Source organism: Helianthus annuus, chromosome 5 (assembly GCF_002127325.2).
Source record: "Helianthus annuus cultivar XRQ/B chromosome 5, HanXRQr2.0-SUNRISE, whole genome shotgun sequence".
In the NCBI taxonomy this organism is placed as follows: Eukaryota; Viridiplantae; Streptophyta; class Magnoliopsida; order Asterales; family Asteraceae; genus Helianthus; species Helianthus annuus.
Window position 1 is genome coordinate 105,639,198 of NC_035437.2, and position 23,170 is coordinate 105,662,367.

At 36.3% G+C, this 23,170-nt stretch overlaps 2 protein-coding genes across 3 annotated transcripts; both read right to left on the reverse strand.

Annotated features, from left to right (window-relative positions):
* Positions 1–8,339: 8,339 nt before the first annotated feature.
* On the reverse strand, positions 8,340–11,510 carry LOC110941015 (putative F-box protein At1g47790). Its single transcript, XM_022182613.2, has 2 exons — positions 10,300–11,510; positions 8,340–8,568 (listed from the first exon to the last, which is right to left on the reverse strand). Exon 1 carries the CDS (start codon positions 11,465–11,467, stop codon positions 10,301–10,303), a length of 1,167 nt encoding a protein of 388 aa, XP_022038305.1. The 5' UTR covers positions 11,468–11,510; the 3' UTR covers positions 8,340–8,568; position 10,300.
* Positions 11,511–20,132: 8,622 nt separating this feature from the next.
* On the reverse strand, positions 20,133–21,698 carry LOC110941016 (putative F-box protein At1g32420). Of its 2 annotated transcripts, none has more exons than XM_022182615.2 (2): positions 20,428–21,698; positions 20,133–20,309 (listed from the first exon to the last, which is right to left on the reverse strand). In XM_022182615.2, the coding sequence occupies exon 1, from the start codon at positions 21,635–21,637 to the stop codon at positions 20,435–20,437; it is 1,203 nt and encodes a 400-aa protein (XP_022038307.1). In that variant the 5' UTR covers positions 21,638–21,698; the 3' UTR covers positions 20,133–20,309; positions 20,428–20,434. The 2 variants fall into 2 exon arrangements, with proteins under 2 accessions (XP_022038307.1, XP_022038308.1); XM_022182616.2 differs by having other exon boundaries at positions 20,205–20,275; positions 20,388–21,698.
* Positions 21,699–23,170: the final 1,472 nt, after the last annotated feature.

Sequence of the window (23,170 nt, forward strand, 5' to 3'; positions counted from 1 at the left end):
CCCCCCTAGATAGCCCCTTTGAGCCTAAACCTTTCATTTCATTACCCCAAAACCCTTTTTACCCACCAAAAACCATTTTTTATTTTTCACCCTTTATTTTAGTAACAAGCTCGGTTCTTCGTAAACTCGCCTTTTTATGTGATGAAAAAAAAAAAAAAAAAAACAATGATGAAGTCAAAAACAAACAAAAGCTATATAAAAGCATGTTTGGAGAAATACTTCAAAATAAAAAGTCACTAAAGACAAGGTATTTTACGAAAACCGACGCTTTTTACGATTTTTTCGCCCTTTTTACTAACCACTAACCCAACCACCCACCTTTAACCCAAGCCTAACCCTTCACCCAAAAGTCCTCTTGATATTTACAAAGGTAAAAAGTTAAAAAGGAGGAGGATTGATTGCTTGGCAAGCCTATGGAAGGCGTAAGTTCCATGCCGCTCTCGAGTGATCCACTAAAAATATACACCTTCGGCCGAGTGTTGAGTGATCCCCCGTGAGGTATGTGAACTTGTATATAAATGGAATTTTAATAAGGCATGCTATGCCCAAATAAGTAATTTATCTTACGAAACGTTCAAAATAAATCATAACGAATAGGATTGTAAATAAATAAAAATAAAACTTACAAAGACCTTGGATTCCCGACACTCTAGGGCAAGCTAAAAACTTTCTCTTCTACCTATTCCATTTGGGAGTGTAAGCCACATTTAAAGAGTTTTGCTTGAGGACAAGCAAAAGTTCAAGTGTGGGGGTATTTGATGTGTGTAAAATGCAACATATAAATCACATCAATTAAGGCATAAAACTAACCCTTTTTAAGTACTAATGTTGGAAAAAGAGTGTTTTTGTCTTCCTTTTGTATTTTCAGGATGAAATGAGCTCAAAATCACAAAAGAAGCAAAAAAGACAACTAATTCTAGCATAAATACAAGAAAAGGAACAAAAGTAGACTGCCCGGACCCTCAACGGCACCTCCCAAGGCAAAGAAGAGAAAACAGAGACTGAACACGCCCCGTGTCCAGCGAACACGGGGGCGTGCCCAGGAAGCAGCAGAAAAGACAAACCAGTAGAAGCTTCCATTGCCCACCACGGGGCCGTGTCCAGCGGGCACGGGGGCGTGGTGAAAGTACAGCAGGCGCATTAATTGTAATTGCGAATTACAATTAATGAAGAGAGAGAATGTCAGACGGGCACGGGGGCGTGTCCAGCGGACACGGGGCCGTGCCCAGCCTTCTGTTCCGCCTATAAATAGGGGTGCTTGGCTTCATTCCATTTCATCCCTTGGCACACCACCTCTCTCACACTTCATCCACCACCCACCACCACCATAACACCATCATCCACCACCATCATCCATTGTCCATCGTAAAGTGTGTGAGTCGTCTCGGGATCCAAGATTGATCGTAAGAGTTCTTGACAATCAAGGCCATGTTTGCCTAAGTCTCTTACATCACTTGGTGAAGACAAGTGTTTAGTATAATACTTTTTATTTTTAATCTTTTGCACTTTTTATTTGGTTTTGTATTAATGACTTTAATAACTAGTTACTTATGTTGAAGGTGATCTTTCCTTATCGTTTGTCCGTGGTGTCTTGGCGTTATTTTACTGTCTATATAAAATAAAAGATTTTCACCATTCATATCTCCACGGTCTATATGGAGGTATGTTGGCTACCTGGTCGGGGGTTAAGGGAACGGTTTGGTAAGGGTCTTGCCCTTGTTCAGCGTTTAGAGGTCCTGCTTGGGACCTGGGTCAAATTTAGTAGGATCTCCTTCAATGCCCATAGGTATTGGATGGCGGGGATCCAAACTCTTTGACCCCCTCATAAGTTAACTACTATTAATACTATAACCCGGCTATTTAGGACTGTATCCCTGCTGACTCAGACTACTTAGCCGAGGGTAACGTCACCGCCGAAAGCGGGGCCTACCACAATTTGCATTAATAACTTAATTCATTATCTTTCAATAATCCGACCCTTTAGGATTGTATCCTTGCTGACTCAAACTACTGGGTTGAGGGTAACGTCGCCTTTAAAAGAGGGGCCTACTACAATAACTAAGATAATCTCTTAAACAAGTGCAAAAGTGCGAAAATAATCAAAGGTTATACTAATACACGTGTCGGATCCAAGTGATTCATCTTGTCTATCTGTTTTTATTTTATTTTATTTTTCAGCATTTAGTTAGTTTTTATTTTTCTTAGTTTAAAACATTTTTCTCACTTTTTGATTTGGTTAGACGTTGAGGATAAACCGGTATTAAAAGCTCTTGTGTCCTTGGACGACCTCGGTATCTTACCAACACTATACTACGTCCACGATGGGTGCACTTGCCCATATGTGTGTTTAGTGTTAGTAAATATCGTGTTTTATAAATTTAAAACTTGGCTAAAAGTGTAAAAAGGGGCTTAAATATACATCTAAAATATATTACACTACACACGCATCAGGGTCATTAAGCAGAAGGACCGAGACAACGCTGCTCTCACTGCTCGCTTCAAGCAACTCAGTATCATATGTCCCGATCAGGTCAAGACTCCAGAAATGACCATCCGATCGGATGGTCATCCGTTCGGATGACCATTCGATCGACTGGTCGTCGCGAGTTAGTTTTCGTGTTTTCGTTTCGTGCGTTGAGCGTTACGATGTGTTTTCGAGTAAGCGATGCTATAGTATTACCCATTAGTTACACAAATAACCTAACTACTAAACATCACAAAAGTAATTCGTAAATCTCGAGTTTGCGATGAGATTGCGTGGCGATGGAGTTGCGATTGCGATTAAACACCTGAACATAAACATAACATGCACAAGTAACACATAATGGCACCGACACATAAAACAATATCCAGAACACATAATTCGGGTTGCGAATGCGATTGCGATGCGATTAGCGATAAATCGATTAGCGATTGACTGCGATTAAGTAGCGATTTATTAACAAGTACTCCACATAATACAGCTAAAGCGATTCAGATTAGAGTATCAATTACATGTCAAAGAGTACAATCACTAATTAAGCAAGGAGTGACATATCGCAATTATCAATCTTTTCTTCCTTTGACTTTGACTTTGACTTGTACTTTGACTTTCAAAAAGCGGGTTGTTACATAAGCAACCCTTCAGTCCCATTGAGGCAGGTAAACGTCATCCAACTTCGAACAACATCCTAGATGACTCCGATCATCATGTACCTCCAATCCGGAATTTTGCCTTAGAATAAGGCCGAAGCAAGAAAGATACAATACAAGTCTGAACATTATGAAATGTCTGACGGCATCCTGTATCGAAAGTCATACCTTGGACTGTTACTACGATGTGTATATCCAGAGGATGCCAACTACTTAATTCGCGAAGTACACGAAGGTATCTGCGGCATTCACGCAGGTCCAAGAATGGTAGTGGCAAAAGTAATGAATGCAGGCTATTAATAGTCGGGGATGCACCTAGATGCAGTCAAAGTTTTGAGGAAATGCAGCGGTTATCAGAGGCACGCCCCAAAAACTATGCGCCCAAAGAATGTACTGGTTCCCGTTACAATGGCATGGCCATTCCAGCAATGGGGAATAGACATGGTTGGTCCTTTCCCAGAAGCCCCAGGAGCAGTAAAGTTTATCATAGTCTCGGTAGACTACTTTACAAAGTGGGTGGAAGCAAACGCGCTAGCATCAACCACGTCTACAGTGTTTCGAAAGTTCATTTGGGAGAAAATAATCTGCCGTTTCGGCCTATCCCTGCGAATCATCACCGACAATGGAACAAACTTCGCTGCTGAACACCGCCAGAATTGGTTCAAGGAGCTGAACATTGAACATACCTTTTCCTCGGTGGCACATCCACAAGTAAATGGTCAAGTAGAAGCAGTGAACAAAAGCATCGTAGATGGTATAAAAGCAAGGCTTGGGACGCAGCAAAGAGGATGGGTTGATGAGTTACCCAGCATCCTGTGGGCTCATAGAACAATGCCAAAGATAAGCAACGCGAAACGCCGTTCAGCCTAGTATACGGATCCGAAGCAGTGATACCTGCAGAAATCGGTTTGCCATCTCCAAGGATGCTATCCATGAACGCCATCAATAACGAAAAAGAAAGAAGGTTAGATCTGGACCTTCTAGAAGAAAGAAGAGAAATGACAGCAATCAACGAGGCAAAACACAAAACCAAGCTGGAGAAATACTATAACAGCAAAGTCAGAATCTGCACTTTTAACCTCGGAGATTACGTCTTGAGAGATAATGAGGCATCGAATGCCGAAAGACCCGGAAAACTGGCCCCAGAATGGGAGGGACCCTACGTTATAGACAAGGTCCTCGGGAAAGGAGCGTACAAGCTGCGCACGCTCGAGAACAAAGAAGTCCCCAGGACTTGGAACGCTCAACAACTAAGGAAATGCTATATGTAATCGACCGTTAATCTTTATCTTTCCTTGTAATGAACGGCCATGCGCCCAACACAATCATCTTTAATACAAGAAGTGTTCGTTATCTTATCTTCTGTGAATTTTTGTTACAACTGCATATATTACTTCGGGCATACACGAAAACACCAATGGCTTAGAAATAGGAAACGTTGTAGACCTCCAAGGCTCGTCACGACTAAGTGCACAGCCGGGTCAAGCACACACAACCAAAGCCTATCAGCCAATCGCTACTTCGTGCCCATTTACACACGAAAACATCATAGACATGGTAAAACAAACATTGTTGACCTCCAAGGCTGAGCACAGCCAGGTCGTCAAAAAACAATAATCTGTTAAAACGATCACTTCGTATACACGAATAAACTAGGCGCATAACGACAGAACAAACATTGTAAAGTCATTCGAGCCTAACACAACAAAGTGAAAGGCCAAAGTGACCAACACACTATAACCTGTCAAAACCATCATTCATTCGTGATACCTAATCAAAGTAATTGAACATGCACATATTGTAATGAAAACAAAATTCACAATATAAAAACTAGCAACCTAAAGGTTAACATCATGTATACCAAAATTGTGATAAAAATACCAACAACCACAGAAGCAAAGTAATAAATTGTTCACAGACATAAAAAGCAGCAAATTGTTCAGAAATTACAAGGCCAACAGGCCCGTACACGACATGCAAGCCGGAAATCGTCAACCTTGATGACTGGTACCAGCACCTCCAGCATCTACATCCTCGTCACCAAGCGCTTTCTTGAGAGTCTCCACATCAGCTTTCCTAGAGAGTTTCCCAACAGCTTTAACAATACCAAATTCAAGAAACTCATACTCCCGACGCTTGGTGGCGTACGCAGCAATGCAGTCTTCCTTGTACAGTTCAAAGTGGTAGTCCTTCACGTTATTTGCAGCTGCTGCCCTACCCTCAGCATACCCCTCTTTCCGTCCACTATTGTAGGCAGCTTCACCAAGCTCGAACATATACGTGGCTAGCTCGTCCGACTTGACGATACGGTCAGCAATCTGCAAAAAACGGAATGAACAAACAAAACGCGAAAAGAGACAGATAAAAGCAAAGCCACAAAAGAAAACGCACCAAGGGAACACCGCGTGCAAGAAGCCACTTGCAATCAGCGGTAGCTTCTTCAGCCAAGACCTCAGCATGTGACTATGTGAGGACAAAGCTTATGCCATGCCTTCTCTAAAACGTTAATATATAGTTTATAAACTCGTATATTACATAAGTTAAATAAAAAAATGTTAATAATTAGTTTGGAGAATCCAGAAATTTATGATGTTTTGTTAAAGCTAAGAAAGAAACCTGATTTGGTTATAAATGATTTTTTTAATGACCAACAAAACAAATGTCCGACTATCCAGGTAACCCAATGGTAAAAAAAACGACCCTATAAGCTCGCAATCGCAGATAGCGTTGGGTAGGCCAAGCCCACCATCACCGGTTCCGGGGAAAATCGGTTGTCCGAAGGCTCACTGCGGTAAATCAGTTGAGATCGGATTTGAACTTAAGACCTATTACGTCAAACTCAAATCTTCACTTCCCTTGCAATTGCCAATTGAGTTGTAGGTCTTTGGCAATGATTTTATGAATTTATTTACTAGAATCTAATTATTACCTAAGCCGGAATCTAGCACGATAAGTTAAATGTGTGTCTTAAATATGTTTTTAATCGTGTTAACACATTTACATTCTAACATGCAAAAATTCTAATATTTATCAAAGGATTTGTTCTATCTTTTATACAAGATACCAGTGACGTTTTTAATTTATAAATGATTCTTACTAATATGCTGCACATGCTTTTCGTAATCCGTTATGAAGGATGTCTTCTTTTGCAAGTGCGCATGCCTTAAGCCAATTAGCTAAAGTAGGCATACTCCCACATGTAAAAAAGCAACTTAAACCCAAAAGAAAATGCCGACTGATCTCTAGATCAAGTGGTGGAAGGCTTGCATTTTTTTTATAGATGCAAGTTCAATTCTCACTTGATGCAGAGTGAGGCATTGGTGGGTAATGATAGGAGACCGGGAGAAACCTGGGTTGGATCCTTGAGCCAAAAGGGTTTTAACGGTAATTTCACCGTCATGCCTACGGGCGGGTGGGTTACCACGACCACAAGGTTAAGAGCAAACAGTCACTTCGGGTCCGGCAATGTCAGAACTCACGCGCGCAGCACTCAAGAAATTGTTATTCGAGAATATGGATGTATTTGCCTGGACATCGGCCGATATGGTTGGCGTTCCACGGCATATAGCAGAACACAGACTGAATGTCGCCGAAAACGCGAAGCAAGTGGTACACACCAAACGCCACCTTGGAGATATAAAACATGAGGTCATGCAAGAACAAATCACAGAACTGCTAAACGCTGGCATCATCAGAGAGCAACCCATATTGATCAAAGGCTAGGGAAACGTAATGGTTTCTCTGACCCGAACTCGATTTTCATTAACTTGCAATATCCAAATGTTGAAATGTGCCTTTTATTTCCTTCATCTAAGACTGTGGGGTATGGTGGGCTTGGGTTGGGGCATTTGTTGACACGTGGAATGGGAAAAAAATGGAAAAAAAACTCACGCCCATGGGGTATGGTGGGGCTTGAGTTGGGAGCTTGGGTTGGGGTGGGGTTTGAGTTGGGAGCTTGGGTTGGGGGCATGAGTTGACACATAGTCATTGAGAGCCTGCCATGTCACCTTGCTAGCCCGCCCCACGCCCGGCTTCAAACCCACGAAAAAGGGGCCACGCCCAAACCCATGCCCACCCGGGGTGGTGGCTTGGGCGTTTTCAGCCCACCCACGCCCAAACCCCCGCCCCATACCCCGCAGTCTAAGGGCAGGGGCAGACTTAGAAGGTTAGTAGGGGTAGCATGGGTTACCCCTCAATCCCATATCCGTAGTGTAAAAATACCCCTTAACTACATTTTCGTAGTATAAAAATACCTCTCAACTCCGTTTCCGTTATAAAGGATACCCCTGGTCCTAAAACAAAAAAATTAGGATACCCCTAACTTTGTGGGCTAGTTCCGCCACTGTCTAAGGGATCATGACAAACTACAAGTCTACGACTAGACTAATAAGGCATTGACTTTTACAAAGCATTTGGAGAGATCTATGGATGTATCTTGGGGCATGGCATCTGGAGGGATCTTTACAATGGAAAACTTCTTTGTTCTCAAATCGAATGCTAAAATTTTAGTGGATTTCAAAACATCAATGCATGCATGGAACTATTGACACAAACACCACGATCCCTACGGATTTTTGTAGGAAGATCCACATTCGAAGCCTTCAAACTATGATCCACATGACTATTTGTTATTTTACTTGGTCCACTATCAGTAATTACCCGTAATTACCTTCAGTACAATGCATGGGACTCATGCAATCCAGGGGTGGACCCAAGGGCGTAGCTTAAGAGGGGCCGGAAGGGGCGCCCGACCCCCCGAACTTTTCGCTCAGTAGTGTTATATATGTAGTTTTCGTATAGAAATTTTTGGGTATATACGTTTTCGACCCCCCGGTTCTATAGAAATTTTGGGTATATACGTTTACGACCCCCCCCCCCCCCCCGTTTTCATGGTCAAGCTTCGCCACTGGGTGGACCTACACTATCCAATAGTAGATCATGTTTTGGAGTCTCTTGGTCCAAAGATTCCCTGGATCATGTTCCCGATCTCGTTGCCTCATCTAACAGATCTTTGATATATCACGATTAACCTTATGATATAATTCCATGGGCCACGTTCTTCGATCTCGTTGCCTCGTCTGGAAAATCTACGACCACGGTTGAATTGATCTCAACGATCAACCATTTGATAAACCAATAGTTCTGATACCAAATTAATGATGTGCAATCAAATGGATAAAAACTCGAAGATTAAAATCAAACGCCTTAATCGAACCGCATGGTACAAAGAGACCTAAAAGGTGTCTTTACAAAAATCAAAACTAAATAAAACTACTAACAAAGATACCCTAGATTCCTATAGGGTAAGAATCATAATCCAAAAAAGAAGCAATAACTAGGAAATTCCATTTAGATCTTCTCATGGGTACGAGTTTGATGAGGGTTCGGCTTCCACTGAGTTTGATGTGGGTTCAGGTTCCATTGAACTGGATGCTACTGCATCAAAATGAGTGGAAAATAAGTGAGTAAAAGGAAGTAAAAACTCTTTCATGTTATTGAATCTAACTTTTTTTTATCTATTCCTTTCTCACCTAAAAAAAACAAGATAACACAACCTTAGGGTCGCGTTTTGCTAGGCACAGCCCTAAAATCTGTTGTTAAAGCTATATGTATAAAATGAATATAAAATCAATACTTGACATCCATTTTTGAAGCAACCTTTTTCTATTGTTTTCTAATAATGGTATGTCAAATTGCATTGTATAGCTTGTCGCTCTAATTACTTATTGTTTACAAAATTTGACATATTTTCACAAAAGACTTGTATCATTGAATCAACATAGACCCATTTTTTTCAAGAATAAGTAGGCTTACAAGTTACGATCCAGTAACAATATACTTACATTCGTGTTCCAGTTTGATCATCATACTTTTGTTTATTATCAGTCGTAAAAATGTATCATATTCCATTTTTGTAATTAAGGTAGTTTTTTGTTTTTTTTTTTTTTTCGTTAAAACGTACAGGAGGAAGAAGACATGCTTTTCAAGACCAAGAGGAACAATAACATAGAAACGTACCTTTAACAGCCGCAATAGAACATAAACCATACCTTTAATGATGTTATCAAGCAAAAGTAATGACTAAAATGAAACATTTTCGTAAGGGAAAACAACCATTTTGGACATTGACCGAATGGATTCATGAAAATAGAAGCGACTAACCTTAAAGACTACACGGAAAACAATTGAAACTCAACACATCTAAGCTAGACACTATGTAAACAAGGAAACGTCTAATTAAGGTTAGACTTTACCTATTTTAGCCAATAGAAAACAGACACGTTATTCCTGAAATGTCTAATTTGCTACCCGTTGAAGTCTACGGTTAGACTCCACCACTCTTCTAGCCAATAATAAACAGACACGTCATTCTTTGGATGTCTATACACAACCGCTACCCAGAAACATCTAATGTTAGACTCTACCTTTTTACTAGCCAATAGAAAACTTACACATCATTCCTTAGACGTCTGTACACAGCCGCTACCCGAAAACATCTAAGGTTAGACTCCACCATTTTTCTAGCCAATGGAAAACCCACACGTCATTCTTTAGACGTCTATACACAACCACTACTTGGAAACGTGTCGAGTTTCAATTGCCTGTTCGGTTTAAAATGTAAGGTCTAGATTATACACTAAAACAATGTTGTTTTCCGTGTAGTCTCTAAGGTTAGACGCTTTCAATGTTTATTTTCACGATTCCAACCAGTCAACGTCCAAAATAGTGATTTTCCCTTTTTATAAACTGGTTGCCAATTTATGCAATTTGCCCCCAATAATAATCTAAACCTTTGGTTAAAAGCCAACTAGAAATTAGATTCAACAAAATTACACTTTTAGACGAGGTTGGCCCCTTTGACATGTTCTAAATGCCATTTGAGAGTTGAGAGCATCGTACATGAGCATATGGCATCAGCACACGCCTCAGTTTTTCAAACATGGCATGCCGTGAGCCAAGTGAACGCAAACTTATTATTATTTTCACGAGATATGTATTACACCTAGGACGATAGAGATGCATACCTGTGTTGATCTTGTAAAGCAGGTTGTAAACATTTCACACACCAAAATATGTTTTAAGGATAAAAGAATATCAGAATACGATATATTTAACATAACAGCAGCAACAGAAACTTTATAAGAAAGATGGCATCAAAATGCAAACCTCAAATGCATGTATCATTCTGTAAGGGAATGAGGCTTTCAACATAACACTTGATTTCCTCCAACTCCACCGCTCCTGGCCTTGCAAATTGATGATCAAGATTGAGTTGAATTGATTTAAAACATCTACTCTTCATGTCATAGACGGGTACTTCAAACAAATCCTCAGACAATACACTTGGGGAAAAGAAAATCTTGTCCGTATTGCCAGAATCCCACGGGAAAGGACGACCCATTTTCTTCCAAGACCCAGGGAACCTGATGGTTTCTCTTACCCAAACTCGTTTTTCATAGTCTTGCAGTATCCAGATGTGCATTTTGTTGCCTTCCTCCACAAGATCATGACAAACGATGCCTAACAAGCCATTGGTTTTTATGAGGCGTATCCATCGATACCTATCTTGGAGCCCGGAAATTAGAGGAATCTTAACAATGGAAAACTTGTCTGTTCTTAAATCGAATGCCAAAATTTCCAGTGGGTCTTCAAGCATCAGATGTATGGTGCTATTAACACAAACACTAATGCCCGTGTCAATCCGACTAATATTAACAGGACGATCCACATCGATCTTTCTCCATAAGTAATTTGAGAGGGAGAAAATCATGATCTCGATTGCATCAGATTCAAAAGTCTGACTTATGTTCAAAATCTTGTGTTCGTTTCTTGATTCATCGAACCCGAAGAAGTTACACATGATATAATTGTCATCAGAAACCACCGGATGAGGGAGTTCAAAAAACTTATGCGTGCTTGGGTTAAGAACCAAAGTGATATGATTATCATAAAACAAATCCCCGTAACTAAAACATACTAAACCGTTCGAATGTTCGGCTTCTGTGTTCTGGTCAACATAAGGGGTGTCGATTTTCATTAGATGAGTGACTGAACCGCCGTCAAGAGAGCCAGAGAATAAGTGTCGGTAGCCATTGCCTCGATCGCGAACGGAAATGAATAAGGCGGTGCGGGTGGCGCGATTGATCTGAAGTTTGGTGAATGGTGGACCGGAGATGATCGAGAGCCATGATTTGGAGAGGGATCTGAACCGGAGGATGGATTTGACGGGGAGTCTGGAGAAGATCTCTTCGATTATTTCTTCAGGGTATGAGATTTTGGGCGCCGATCGAATTCGATCATCGGGTTTTTCTTGTTGTTGTTCTAGGGTTTGCATGTTGGGAGGTTGCAGGAGAAAGTGTTTTCTCTTGAATCTCAGCTTTTATATGAGTATTCGCTGAATAATATCATTTGATATTATTAACTACCTTAAATATGTTACTAAGTGTTAAATAAATATAATTTTATATATTAAATAATAAAATATCTTGTATATTTCATAAATTGAATAAAACTAATTTTATACACCAAATAATAATTATTAAAAGTTTTTTATTTTTAAAACCCCTATGTATTATACTGGTTAAATATATATAATTTTGTATATTAAATAATTAAAGAAGTTATATCTTAAAAAAAACCTTGTGCATTATAGGTGTTGAATAAATCTAATTTTATATACCAGATAAGATAATAAAAAAAATTATATTTTTAAAAAAAACTAATAGATATACTCGATACACGATAAATGGAGTGATTGCGAGGATAGTTCTTGAATTTTTTATATATTTATATGCAGGGGCGGACCTAGGTGTTAGCGTGGGTGGGCGAGCGCACCCAATGAATTTTTATTTTTCTTTAGTAAACATATGATTTAATCTCGAGCGCCCCCCCAAGAAATTTTGACACCGCACCCCATGAAACGTTCTGAAACTAAAAAGAAAAGGAAGAGAAGATGAAATGCAAGAGATTATTCCGGCCAGCATAGTTGCTCTGTAACCAAAGAGTAAAATGAAGAAGAAAGGTTGAAAAAAATATCACATTTTTTATTGGTATGTATTTTTATATTTGAAGTTGGAAAAGGGTTGCTGACTTGCTGCAAGCCTACAACCTAGCTACATAATCTATTGCTTAATCACTTCCAACATCTACAACTTTTCTTTTCTTTTTACCGATAAATACTACATTATTTTTGCAATTTATTTTGATTTACTTGACTATTTAATGGATTTGCTTGTAACTCTATTCAGTTATTTACTTATTCTGATTTGGAGTTACTATCTTAAAAAACCAATTTCATAAAATTTATGTTATTTTTTAGAATAAATAACTGAAAAACATTCTTAATCATCTAAACTGGAAATGACATCTCTTTGTAAAAATAAGTTAGGAGAAAGGTATCAAACAAATGTTAAAACAAGGAAACGGTTTTTATTTACGTTGGTGTATGTTTTAATGAAGTTAGCTTAGTTATATTTTTAATTTTAATTATAGATTTCTAATAACGATTAAAGTATTTTTATTATGTATTTTAAATTTAATTAGTTGGTTAATAGTTTTTATTATATGAACCGACCCGACTCAACTCGACCGAAAATCGACCTGAACCGAACCAAATTTTTTTATTATATGAACCGACCCAACTGATCCTAGAAATTTCCGCACCCCATGAGAAATAATCCTGGGTCCGCCACTGTTTATATGTTATTGCACTTTCTCAAAACTAAATTAATAATAATGAGGATACACAATGTTTATGTTAACATGGGACTATGGTATTAATTTTTTTTTATAGTTTATGGCTAATATTCACTTGTATGATGATAAATTACATAATGATCTATGTTTGAATATTATATTTATATTTATATTATTTTAACAAAATATTAGATTAGATAATAATAATAATAATAATAATAATAATAATAATAATAATAATACTAATAATAATAATATCGAAGGATTGCTAAACGGTGATTTGAAATTTGTGATTATATTATGTTTATATTAATTGAATAACATAATATTAGATTCCAAAGATAAAATAAAATTTTCAAAATATTATATTACTAGGTTATAACCCCGTGTATTACACGGGTCGAATAAATGAATTTTATATACTAAATAATAAAACAATACATCTTTAACAACCTCATTTATTGCACGAGTTGAATAAATATAATTTTATATATTAAAGGAAAATTGGTATTTAATAAACCAACCTTTAACCAGTTGGTAAATAATAATCCAACCTACAGAATTGGTATATAATAATCCTACCTATCAACATGTTGGTACTCAATGAACTTCTGTTAATTTTTTTTAATTGAAGTTAGTTTTTAAGTTTTATTTATTACACAAACAGTCCCTGTAGTTATAAGTTACTAGTTTTAAGTTTTATTTATTACACAAACAGTCCCTGTAGTTATAAAAAAATCATAAAAATCCTAAAAAATCAAAAAAGAATAAAAAAATCATAAAAATTCTAAAAAAATCAAAAAAATCTTAAAAAATCAAAAAAATTATAAAAAAATCAAAAAAATCAAAAAAAAAATCTAAAAAATCATAAAAATTCAAAAAAAATCAAAAAAATTCTAAAAGTTTTATTTATAAAATTAACGTGTTTCGCTTTACGGAAATTTTACGAATTTTTTAGATTTTTTTTTTATTTTTAAGAATTTTTATGATTTTTTTGTGTGTCACTAAACGGCATTTTTGAAACTGAACTCACGTATTAGATAAAATTTAACATTTGATATTTGATAATTAATAATAATAATAATAATAATAATATATTGATATTGATAATCAATAAATAAACAAATATACTTCTAGTTCATTATTCATACAGGACTATCCTTCATCAGTAAACATACTTTGAACCCAGTATCTCCAGAGACCCTAACCCCTCATCGATTCTCACCAAATCAAATTCCCTCCCCAAATCATTTCCATCACCCTAGTTAACGTCCTCCGCCTTGGACATACATCAGCCCCTCCACTCGAACATCGCTATTTAGGGTTAACATCCACCAGATCCATTCAATTGAAGCAGAGGTACAGATCTTCATAATAACCACAGATCGATTCCCGTACAGCCGATTTTTAGTATTCATCTCCATCTCCGTTGATTAAGGATCGATTCTCAGTTGAAGGAGAGGTAGTTGTTTGCCCTATCACCACAACCGCTATAATAATCCTCCTAATTACCTCATATTTTGTTTAATCTCGTGATCTGCTCTGCGTTTTGTCGATTTCTTCGTTCGGTCTGCTCTCTTGCAGTTGGTTCTTCGGTTTGGACAACCTCAATTCGGATTTTGGAGCCCTAGATGTCCCCTGGTGTAAGATCCGTCACTATTTGATGTTATGTGGTTTGATTTTGTCTGATTTGTATTAATATGATAGTTTGATTACTGTTACGCTAGAATGTTTTTGTTGATATGCCCTGTTATGATTAAGATATAGTTAGTATTTTTAGTGTAGTGTAGTTAAAATGTTTTTGTCGATTTTTTTTTTATTTTTTAGAATTTTTATGATTTTTTTGATTTTTTTTTTTGAATTTTTATGATTTTTTAGATTTTTTTTTTGATTTTTTAGATTTTTTTTATAATTTTTTTGATTTTTTAAGATTTTTTTGATTTTTTTAGAATTTTTATGATTTTTTTTGAATTTTTTTTATTTTTTAGGATTTTTATGATTTTTTATAACTACAGGGACTGTTTGTGTAATAAATAAAACTTAAAACTAGTAACTTATAACTACAGGGACTGTTTGTGTAATAAATAAAACTTAAAAACTAACTTCAGTTAAAAAAAATTAACAGAAGTTCATTGAGTACCAACATGTTGATAGGTAGGATTATTATATACCAATTCTGTAGGTTGGATTATTATTTACCAACTGGTTAAAGGTTGGTTTATTAAATACCAATTTTCCTATATTAAATAATAAAAAGTTATATCTATAAGAACCATATTGTACGGTTGAATAAATATAATTTTATATACCAAATAAAAAAGTTATATCTTTAAAACCGCTTGTTTTACACGAGTTGAATAAATGTAATATTGTTTACCAAATAATAAAATAATACATCTTTAAGAAACCTCATTTATTACACGGGTTGAATAAATGTAATTTTATATACCAAATAATAAAAAAGTTACATCTTTAAAAATATGTGTATTACACGGGTTGAATAAATGTAATTTTCATTACTAAATAATAAAAAATATATATCCTTAAAAAAACCCTGTGTATTGTACGAATTGAATAAATCTAATTTTATATATCAAATAATAAAAAGTTATATCTTAAAAAATCTCATCTATTACACGGGTCGAATAAATGTAATTTTGTATAGTAAATAATAAAAAAGGTATATCTATAAAAAAACCATGTGTATTACACGGGTTTAATAAATCTAATTTTATATACCAATAATAAAAAGGTCATATCTTTCAGTATACTAATGGATAATACTCGATACGCGATGGATATGGTGATTGTGAAGATGGTTCTTTAAAAGAATATATCTTATTCAAGAAGCAAATCAACATCTATTTGAGTGATAAAATGTTGGTACCAATTCCGACAAATTGATCTATAAATGCTTACAATGAATGATAGGTGTTACACATTAATGTTTTATTATATAGTATAATATAAATACATATTTATACTGATATAAATATATTATTATATTGTAGTAAAATTTGTTAACAAAGTATCAATAAATTTAACCCTTTATTTAAAACTTGTAAATGTAGAAATGATAAATAATATTAGTTAATTTTATTTTAAGTTTCGTAAAATCTATTTGATACCAAACTAAACAAAACGTTCAAATATATAGTTAATATCAAGAGTAAATTACGATTTTTGGCCACTGTGGTGATATCACTTTTACCCTTTTAGCAAAAAAACGAATCTTTTAACATGCCAAAAGGGTTAGAAAAAAAGATGTTGGGGTCCAAAGGGGTTAGAAAAAAAGACGTTGAGGGCTCAGATGTTAAAAAATTTCTTTTTGGGCTACAAGGGTAAAAGTGATATAACCACATGGGTCAAAATCGTAATTTATTCTAATATCAAATTAGATAACTAAGTTTGAATTTGAAGTAAATAGATAAATATAAAAGTAATAATTAAACTAAATAATATTTAGTAGGAGGATTATCTATAATTAATTAGAAGAGATTAAATTAAAATTATAATTATCCATAAGACATGGTCTAATATGATGACAAGTGTTCTCAAAGTGGTTTCTTAATAATATTGCTTTTTTAAATACATATTTAAAAAATAGATTAAATTAAAATAGTTATCCATAAGATATTCTAATATGATGACACGTGTCCTTTAAATGGTTTCTTTTATTATATAGTATAGATTAATAATAAAAATTTGTATTAATTTAGATTAAATATTATTATTATTAGTATTATTAATATTTTTAATCAATTAAATGAGAGAATGACAAGTGTCCCAAAATAGGTTTCTTTTATTATATAGATATAGATCTCCTATAGGAATTGTTTTTATGAAGTTAAGATATGAGTGTAAAATTAATAATTAAATTTATGTTAAATTTAGTTGTATAATTATCTTTAATTAAATTAATTATTGATAATTAGGTAGAATAGATAGGTGGGAAAACTAAAAAATAGATGACTCCAATGAGTGACACGTGTCACATAAATGATTTCTTTTATTATATAGTACTAGTAGTAAAACCCGTGTGAAAACACGGGTGGTTTTTAGAAAATTTACATACCACATTTTATTAAACGACGAATCACTATACATTTTCTCATATTTACAACCATTAAGCTATGAATTTAAGTCTTTTACAAACATAGACGTGAGTTTTTTAAAAGTTACTTTCAAGCCAGTGGTGGAGGTATAGTATAAGGAGGGGTATTATTAGTGGCGGATCTAAAAAATCCGCATAGGGGTAACGTTTTAATAAAAAGGGTTACGAAATTGAAAAAAACGTCATATTTTTCCAAAATTTACACTACTGTCGGAGCGTTATCGAAGCGTCAATCTATCACTCTAGGTCCGCCCCTGGGTATCACGGGCTACTGCTCAGCCCCGTATTTGTAGTGTAATTTTTTTTCTTTTGGTTTTATATAAAGAATATCCCTGAAGAAATTCGGGGATTCCCGTAAAAAATAGGAAACTTTAATTTTATTAAAATTTCAAACTTTTATAAGTCCAAACCTTTTACAACACCAAACTTGTATAATAACTAGGCTCAAATGATAGAGTTAACCTAAATTAAGTATAATATAATTAAAAAAGGCCCAACTGACAACATAGCCCAAGCCCCCAAAACAATAAAATATCCTTTTGTTTTGTGTATGGGCGGCAATGTAAGAAACAGAACGTCATTGAATTGCAATCACCACAGACTCCCAGTACCCTTGTTGCTATTCCGTTGACCGGTATTTTTTTTATTTTTTTTTTTGATACCTCTAAATTAATGGGCTAGCTCCGCCACTATTACAAGCAACCGTAGAATTGTTAAGTGATCCTACAGAAGTATAATATAATTAAAAGAGGCCCAACCGACAAACATAGCCCAAGCCCCCAAAACAATAAAAATATCCTTTTTGTTTTGTGTATGGGCGGCAATGTAAGAAACAAAACGTCACGGAATTGCAATCATCACAGACTCCTAGTGCCCCTGTTGCTACTCCGTTGACCGGTACTTGGAGTCTGTGATGATTACAATTCAGTGACGTTTTGTTTCTTACATTGCCGCCCATACACAAAAACAAAAGGATATTTTATTGTTTTGGGGGATTGGGCTATGTTTGTCAGTTGGGCCTCTTTTAATTATATTATACTTAATTTAGGTTAACTCTATCAATTGGGCCTAGTTATTATAGTAGGATCAAATAGAAACCACTTTTCGCATACAAACTGTAAGAACCATTTAAAAAGTGTCACATGCCATGCAACTAATTATAGAGAAATGATAAAATAATATACTAAATAATATCAATTATATTGAATTACATATAAATATGCTAACAAGCAATTAATTATTTTTTTGAATCTTCCTTTTGTTTTCAATGTGTTGATTAAGAAAAGTGCTGATATCAATCAAATATGTGCTAAAATCAATTATCTTGATTAATTTTCATGTGCTAATATAATTCCAATGTGTTATTTTTATGTATGTATTGTTTTGCTACGTGCTAATTTAACTTTTTTAAGTGCTAGGATCTGTTCTTACAGTTTGTAGGATAAATATGGTTTGTACTGGAACCAAATAATTAAAAGAGGCCCAACTGACAAACATAGCCCAAGCCTCCAAAACAATAAAATATCCTTTTGTTTTGTGTATGGGCGGCAACGTAAGAAACAAAACATCACTGAATTGCGATCATCAGAGACTCCCAGTGCCCCTGCTGTTACTCCGTTGACCGGTATTTTTTTTTTATACCTCTAAATTAATGGGCTAGCTCTGCCACTATTACAAGCAACCGTAGAATTGTTAGATGATCCTAGAGAAACCGGTGGCGTAGATGATATCGATGATAAAGGTGGGCCTATGTAAAGCCAAACATCTTAGTGAGGTCTACAAATATAACATAACAATTAGGGTGTTCAAAAATATGTTCTAAGAATCAAAATTATAGGACCGAACAAAAAAAAATTTGATTGTATTGAATTTGGTTTATTGTTCAAGCCATTATCAACAACTAGATCTCGATAGGTGTGTTTACAATTCGGTTCGATATGTTGACAAACATTTGGTTCGGTTGATGATTTCCAACTGAAATATCAAACAGTCTAGGTCAGCCAGGCTCCCCGGTTTTAGCCGTTTTGACAATTCGATCTTTTTTTTAAATCGTGGGTTTGTATTACAATTACAAAATGGTTCATATACAGTACATAACTACAATTCAAAAACTTAAAAAATAACAAGAAATGTTAAATGGTAAGTTGAAATTCGTCAGCCAGACTATTAAACATTCAACAACTAAAATAAACCATAGCCGACTAGTGAGCCGGTTTAACACTTTATTCTCACTTCAAAACGGATTTTAAATAACAATAACAATAGTAAATTACAAAAATTGACCTTTATCTATGTCACTTATTGCAAACTGTGTTCTTTGTCTTCAATAATTACAGAAAACATACTCAATGTTTGCAAACCCTTACAAGTTATGTCCTTTAGTCCTAACTCAGTCAATTTTTGTGGTTAAAATTGACCAAATGGACCTCACATTAGAGTAAAATGAACAAAATACCTTCATGTGGAGTCCATTTGGTCAGATTTAACCACAAAAAATTAACTGAGTTAGGGCTAAAAGACATAACTTGCAAGGGTTTGCAAACATCAAGTACGTTTTCTGTAATTATTAAAGACAAAGAACACAATTTATAATAAGTGACATACATAATGGACAATTTTTGTAATTTACTCCAACTCCAACTCCAATAACAATAACAATAATAAACAAAAAGTGCCCCCACCACCCATGGTTGTGGGGTTTTGGAGGGCAAAGCCCCCTCTGCCTACTTGGCAGAAAACGCCCCCTCCACCTTCACAACCACACTAAGACTATGTGTAGTGGAACACATGAATAATGTCCCACCCTAGGGCATTTTGCGTCATGTGGCAGTCCAGTCAGCAATGGGGCGTTTTTCATAAATGAGTGTAGTGGGGATGTGAGACATTATGTTAAAAGGGATTTAATAATAGAATTAAATTAAAAAAAACTATTAAAAAATATTATTGGACAAAAAACCATCAAAAAAGGGTGATTGGTCAACACACAAGGGGCTCAGGCGTTTTATATACAGCACCATTCAAACTTTGGTTGAAAAACGCCCAGGGGGGACAGCAATGGGGCGTGGGCGAGTTCGGGCAAAAAAAAGGCCCAAATTTGGGACGACTACGGGTGGTCTAAGTAGCCTTAAAAGTAGTTTTGTTGGTTGTACTAAATTCTTTAAAACGTGTATATATTTAGTTGCACGAGGAAGAAGATAAACCTTTTAATGGCCACAATAGAACATAAACCATACCTTAATTGATGACATCGAACATAAGTAACTACGACTAAAATGAAATACTTTCGTAAACTGGTTGCCAATTAATGCAATTTGCTCTCAATAATAATCTTAACTAGTGAGGATAGAGATTGATACTTGTGTTGATCCTGTAAGCATTTCACCCAGCAAAATGTGTTAATACAAAATTCTATTTAACATAACAGCATCAACAGTTTACTTTATAACGACATGCATTAACAAGAAAGATACCAACAAAATGAAAACCTGAATTTCAGAAACGAAGGTATGTATCATTCTGCTGGTTCTGCAAAGGAATGAGGCTTTCAACATAACACTTGATTTCCTCCAACTCCACCGCTTCTGGCCATACAAATTGACGATCAAGAGTGAGTTGAATTGATTTAAAACATCTCCTCTTCATGTCGTAGATGGGTACTTCGAACAAATCCTCAGACAACACACTTGGGGAAAACATAATCTCATCAGTATTGCCAGAATCCAACGGGAAAGGACGACCCATCTTGATCCAAGACCCGGGGAACCTAATGGTTTCTTCGACCCAAACTCGTTTTTCATAGTCTTGTAATATCCAGATATGCATTTCATTGCTTTCCTCCACACGATCGTGAGAAAGAATGCCTAACAAGCCATTGATTTTTATGAGGCGTGTGCAGGGATGTAACGTATCTTGGGGCACGGCATCTGAAGGAATCTTAACAATGCAAAACTTCTCTGTTCTTAAATCGAATGCCAAAATTTCGAGAGGGTCACGAAGCATCAGATGTACGGTGCTATTGACACAAACACTTCCTCCTGAATAGTACCAACGATGCCGACTAACATTAAGACTTACATTAACAGGAAGATCCACATCGATCTTTCTCCATGAGTAATTTGAAATGGAGAAAATCATAATCTCAATTGTATCGGAGTCTTCAAAAGATTGACTTATGTTCAAAACCTTGTGTTCATTTCTTGATTCATCGAACCCAAATAAGTTAGACGCAATATAATTATCCGAAACCCGATCAGGGAGTTTAAAAAACTTATGGGTGCTAGGGTTAAGAACCAAAGTGATATTGTTATCATGAAACAGATCTCCGTAATTAAAACAAACTAACCCATTTAAATGTTCGGCTTCTGTGTCCTCGGGACAATAAGAGGTGCCGATTGTCATGAGATGAGTGACTGATCCGCCGTCAAGAGAGCCAGAGAATAAGTGTCGGTCGCCATTGCTTCGATCGCGAGCGGAAATGAATAAGGCGGTGCGGGTGGCGCGAGTGATCTGGAGTTTGGTGAATCGTGGACCTGAGATGATCGAGAGCCATGGTTTGGAGAGGGATCTGAACCGGAGAATGGATTTGACGGGGAGTCTGGAGAAGATCTCTTCGATTATTTCTTCAGGGTATGATAGTTTGGCTTTCTGCTCCAATCGGTCATCGGATTGTTCTTGTTGTTGTTCTAGGGCTTGCATGTTGGGAGGGTAACAGAGAAAGTGTTTTTTTCTCTTGAATCCCTAAACCCTGAATAGTGGGTGAATTGAATAGAACTATGCGGTGTGGGGAACAGTCTATGGCCCGTTGGTTGCAGCGTCGAGCCAGCACACCTCCCTCTTAGGTCCATCCCCGTCTTCTCTGATAGCCCCTTGACGCCCAAGACGGGCCTATTTTTTCAAATATCGTGTCGTTCAACGGCTACATTAAAAAAATTAATAACTTTATTTATAAATAAACACAATTCACCTCATTTTCAAACCAATCCAACTCAATCTCTTTCTTATTTTTATAAATTTCTTCATCTTTTTATAAAAATTTAGCCATGAATCCATACAATCTAAACAACCCGAACCCAATCGTTTTCTCAGTACCCGACTACTATCCAACGATGGATCCGAGTTGCTCGGCATCGCAATTCTCTTTCTCGAGTTTCCAACAAAGCCACAACGCTTTCGCTCAAATGAACCAAATGCAATCAAAAGACCCGGGGAACCTAATAGTTTCTTTTCCTCAACCACTTCACCACTACCTCACTGGCAATATCAGCTTTTTATTGTTCAACCAAGTAAAGGTACTAGGGCCAAAAGTACACAACCTATCATAACAAGACACCTCATTTTTCCATCAAAACTATCCAAATTACCAGGCCTATCACCCAAAGTACTCGAAAGCCTCATTCCCTTGAAGTTCCACAATACCGTATCGGGTACTAGAAGTGGAAACCCAAAGCCGATTAGACCAAGTGGTATGGGGGCTCCTCCTAGGCCCGTCCTCCCGCCGCCACCCCAAAAAGACCACCCCCATGCCCGTCGCCGCCCCAAGCCCGGTAACTTCGGCTCCCACAAGCCGATCTTCACGAGCCTCTCTCCTCTCTCCTAACACACACACATCTACACATACATACATATATATATATATATATATATATATATATAAGGGTTCATCCCCCACCCCTAGGTCCATCCCCTCCAAGCCGAGCCTACGTGGCGTTGACGTGGCGGCCCATCCCCTTGGGGATGAGGCTCTCCATACCCTCTAGTCTTACACTATCCCAGCCACATGCGACGGTGTTGCCGTGATACACAAACCCCAATGTGGTTGGTACCTGAGGGTGCCCCCAGTATCCTCGTATACCTTTTTATTTTTTATCAAAACCCAATAATCTAACATAAATGGTTTACTATTTACTTTTCGGGTTTTTTTCATTTTATAATTTTAGAGTACGAATATGAAATATAAATAAAAGAGAAAAATGCAATTTGCGTCCCTGTGGTATGTCCCAAACATCAACCTGAGCCCCTAAATTAAATTTTTGGTTTTTTGAGTCCCTGACTTTATAAATTCATAACACTTTGAGTCTCTGCCGTCAGTTTGACTGTTTGAGGCAGGGGTAAGACCGTCTTTTAACATATATTAATAACACTTTGCGTCTCTATGGTATGAGTGAAATGTCAACCTGAGCCCCTAAATTCATTTTTTGCTTTTTTCTTAAGAAATCTAATAATTCAAAT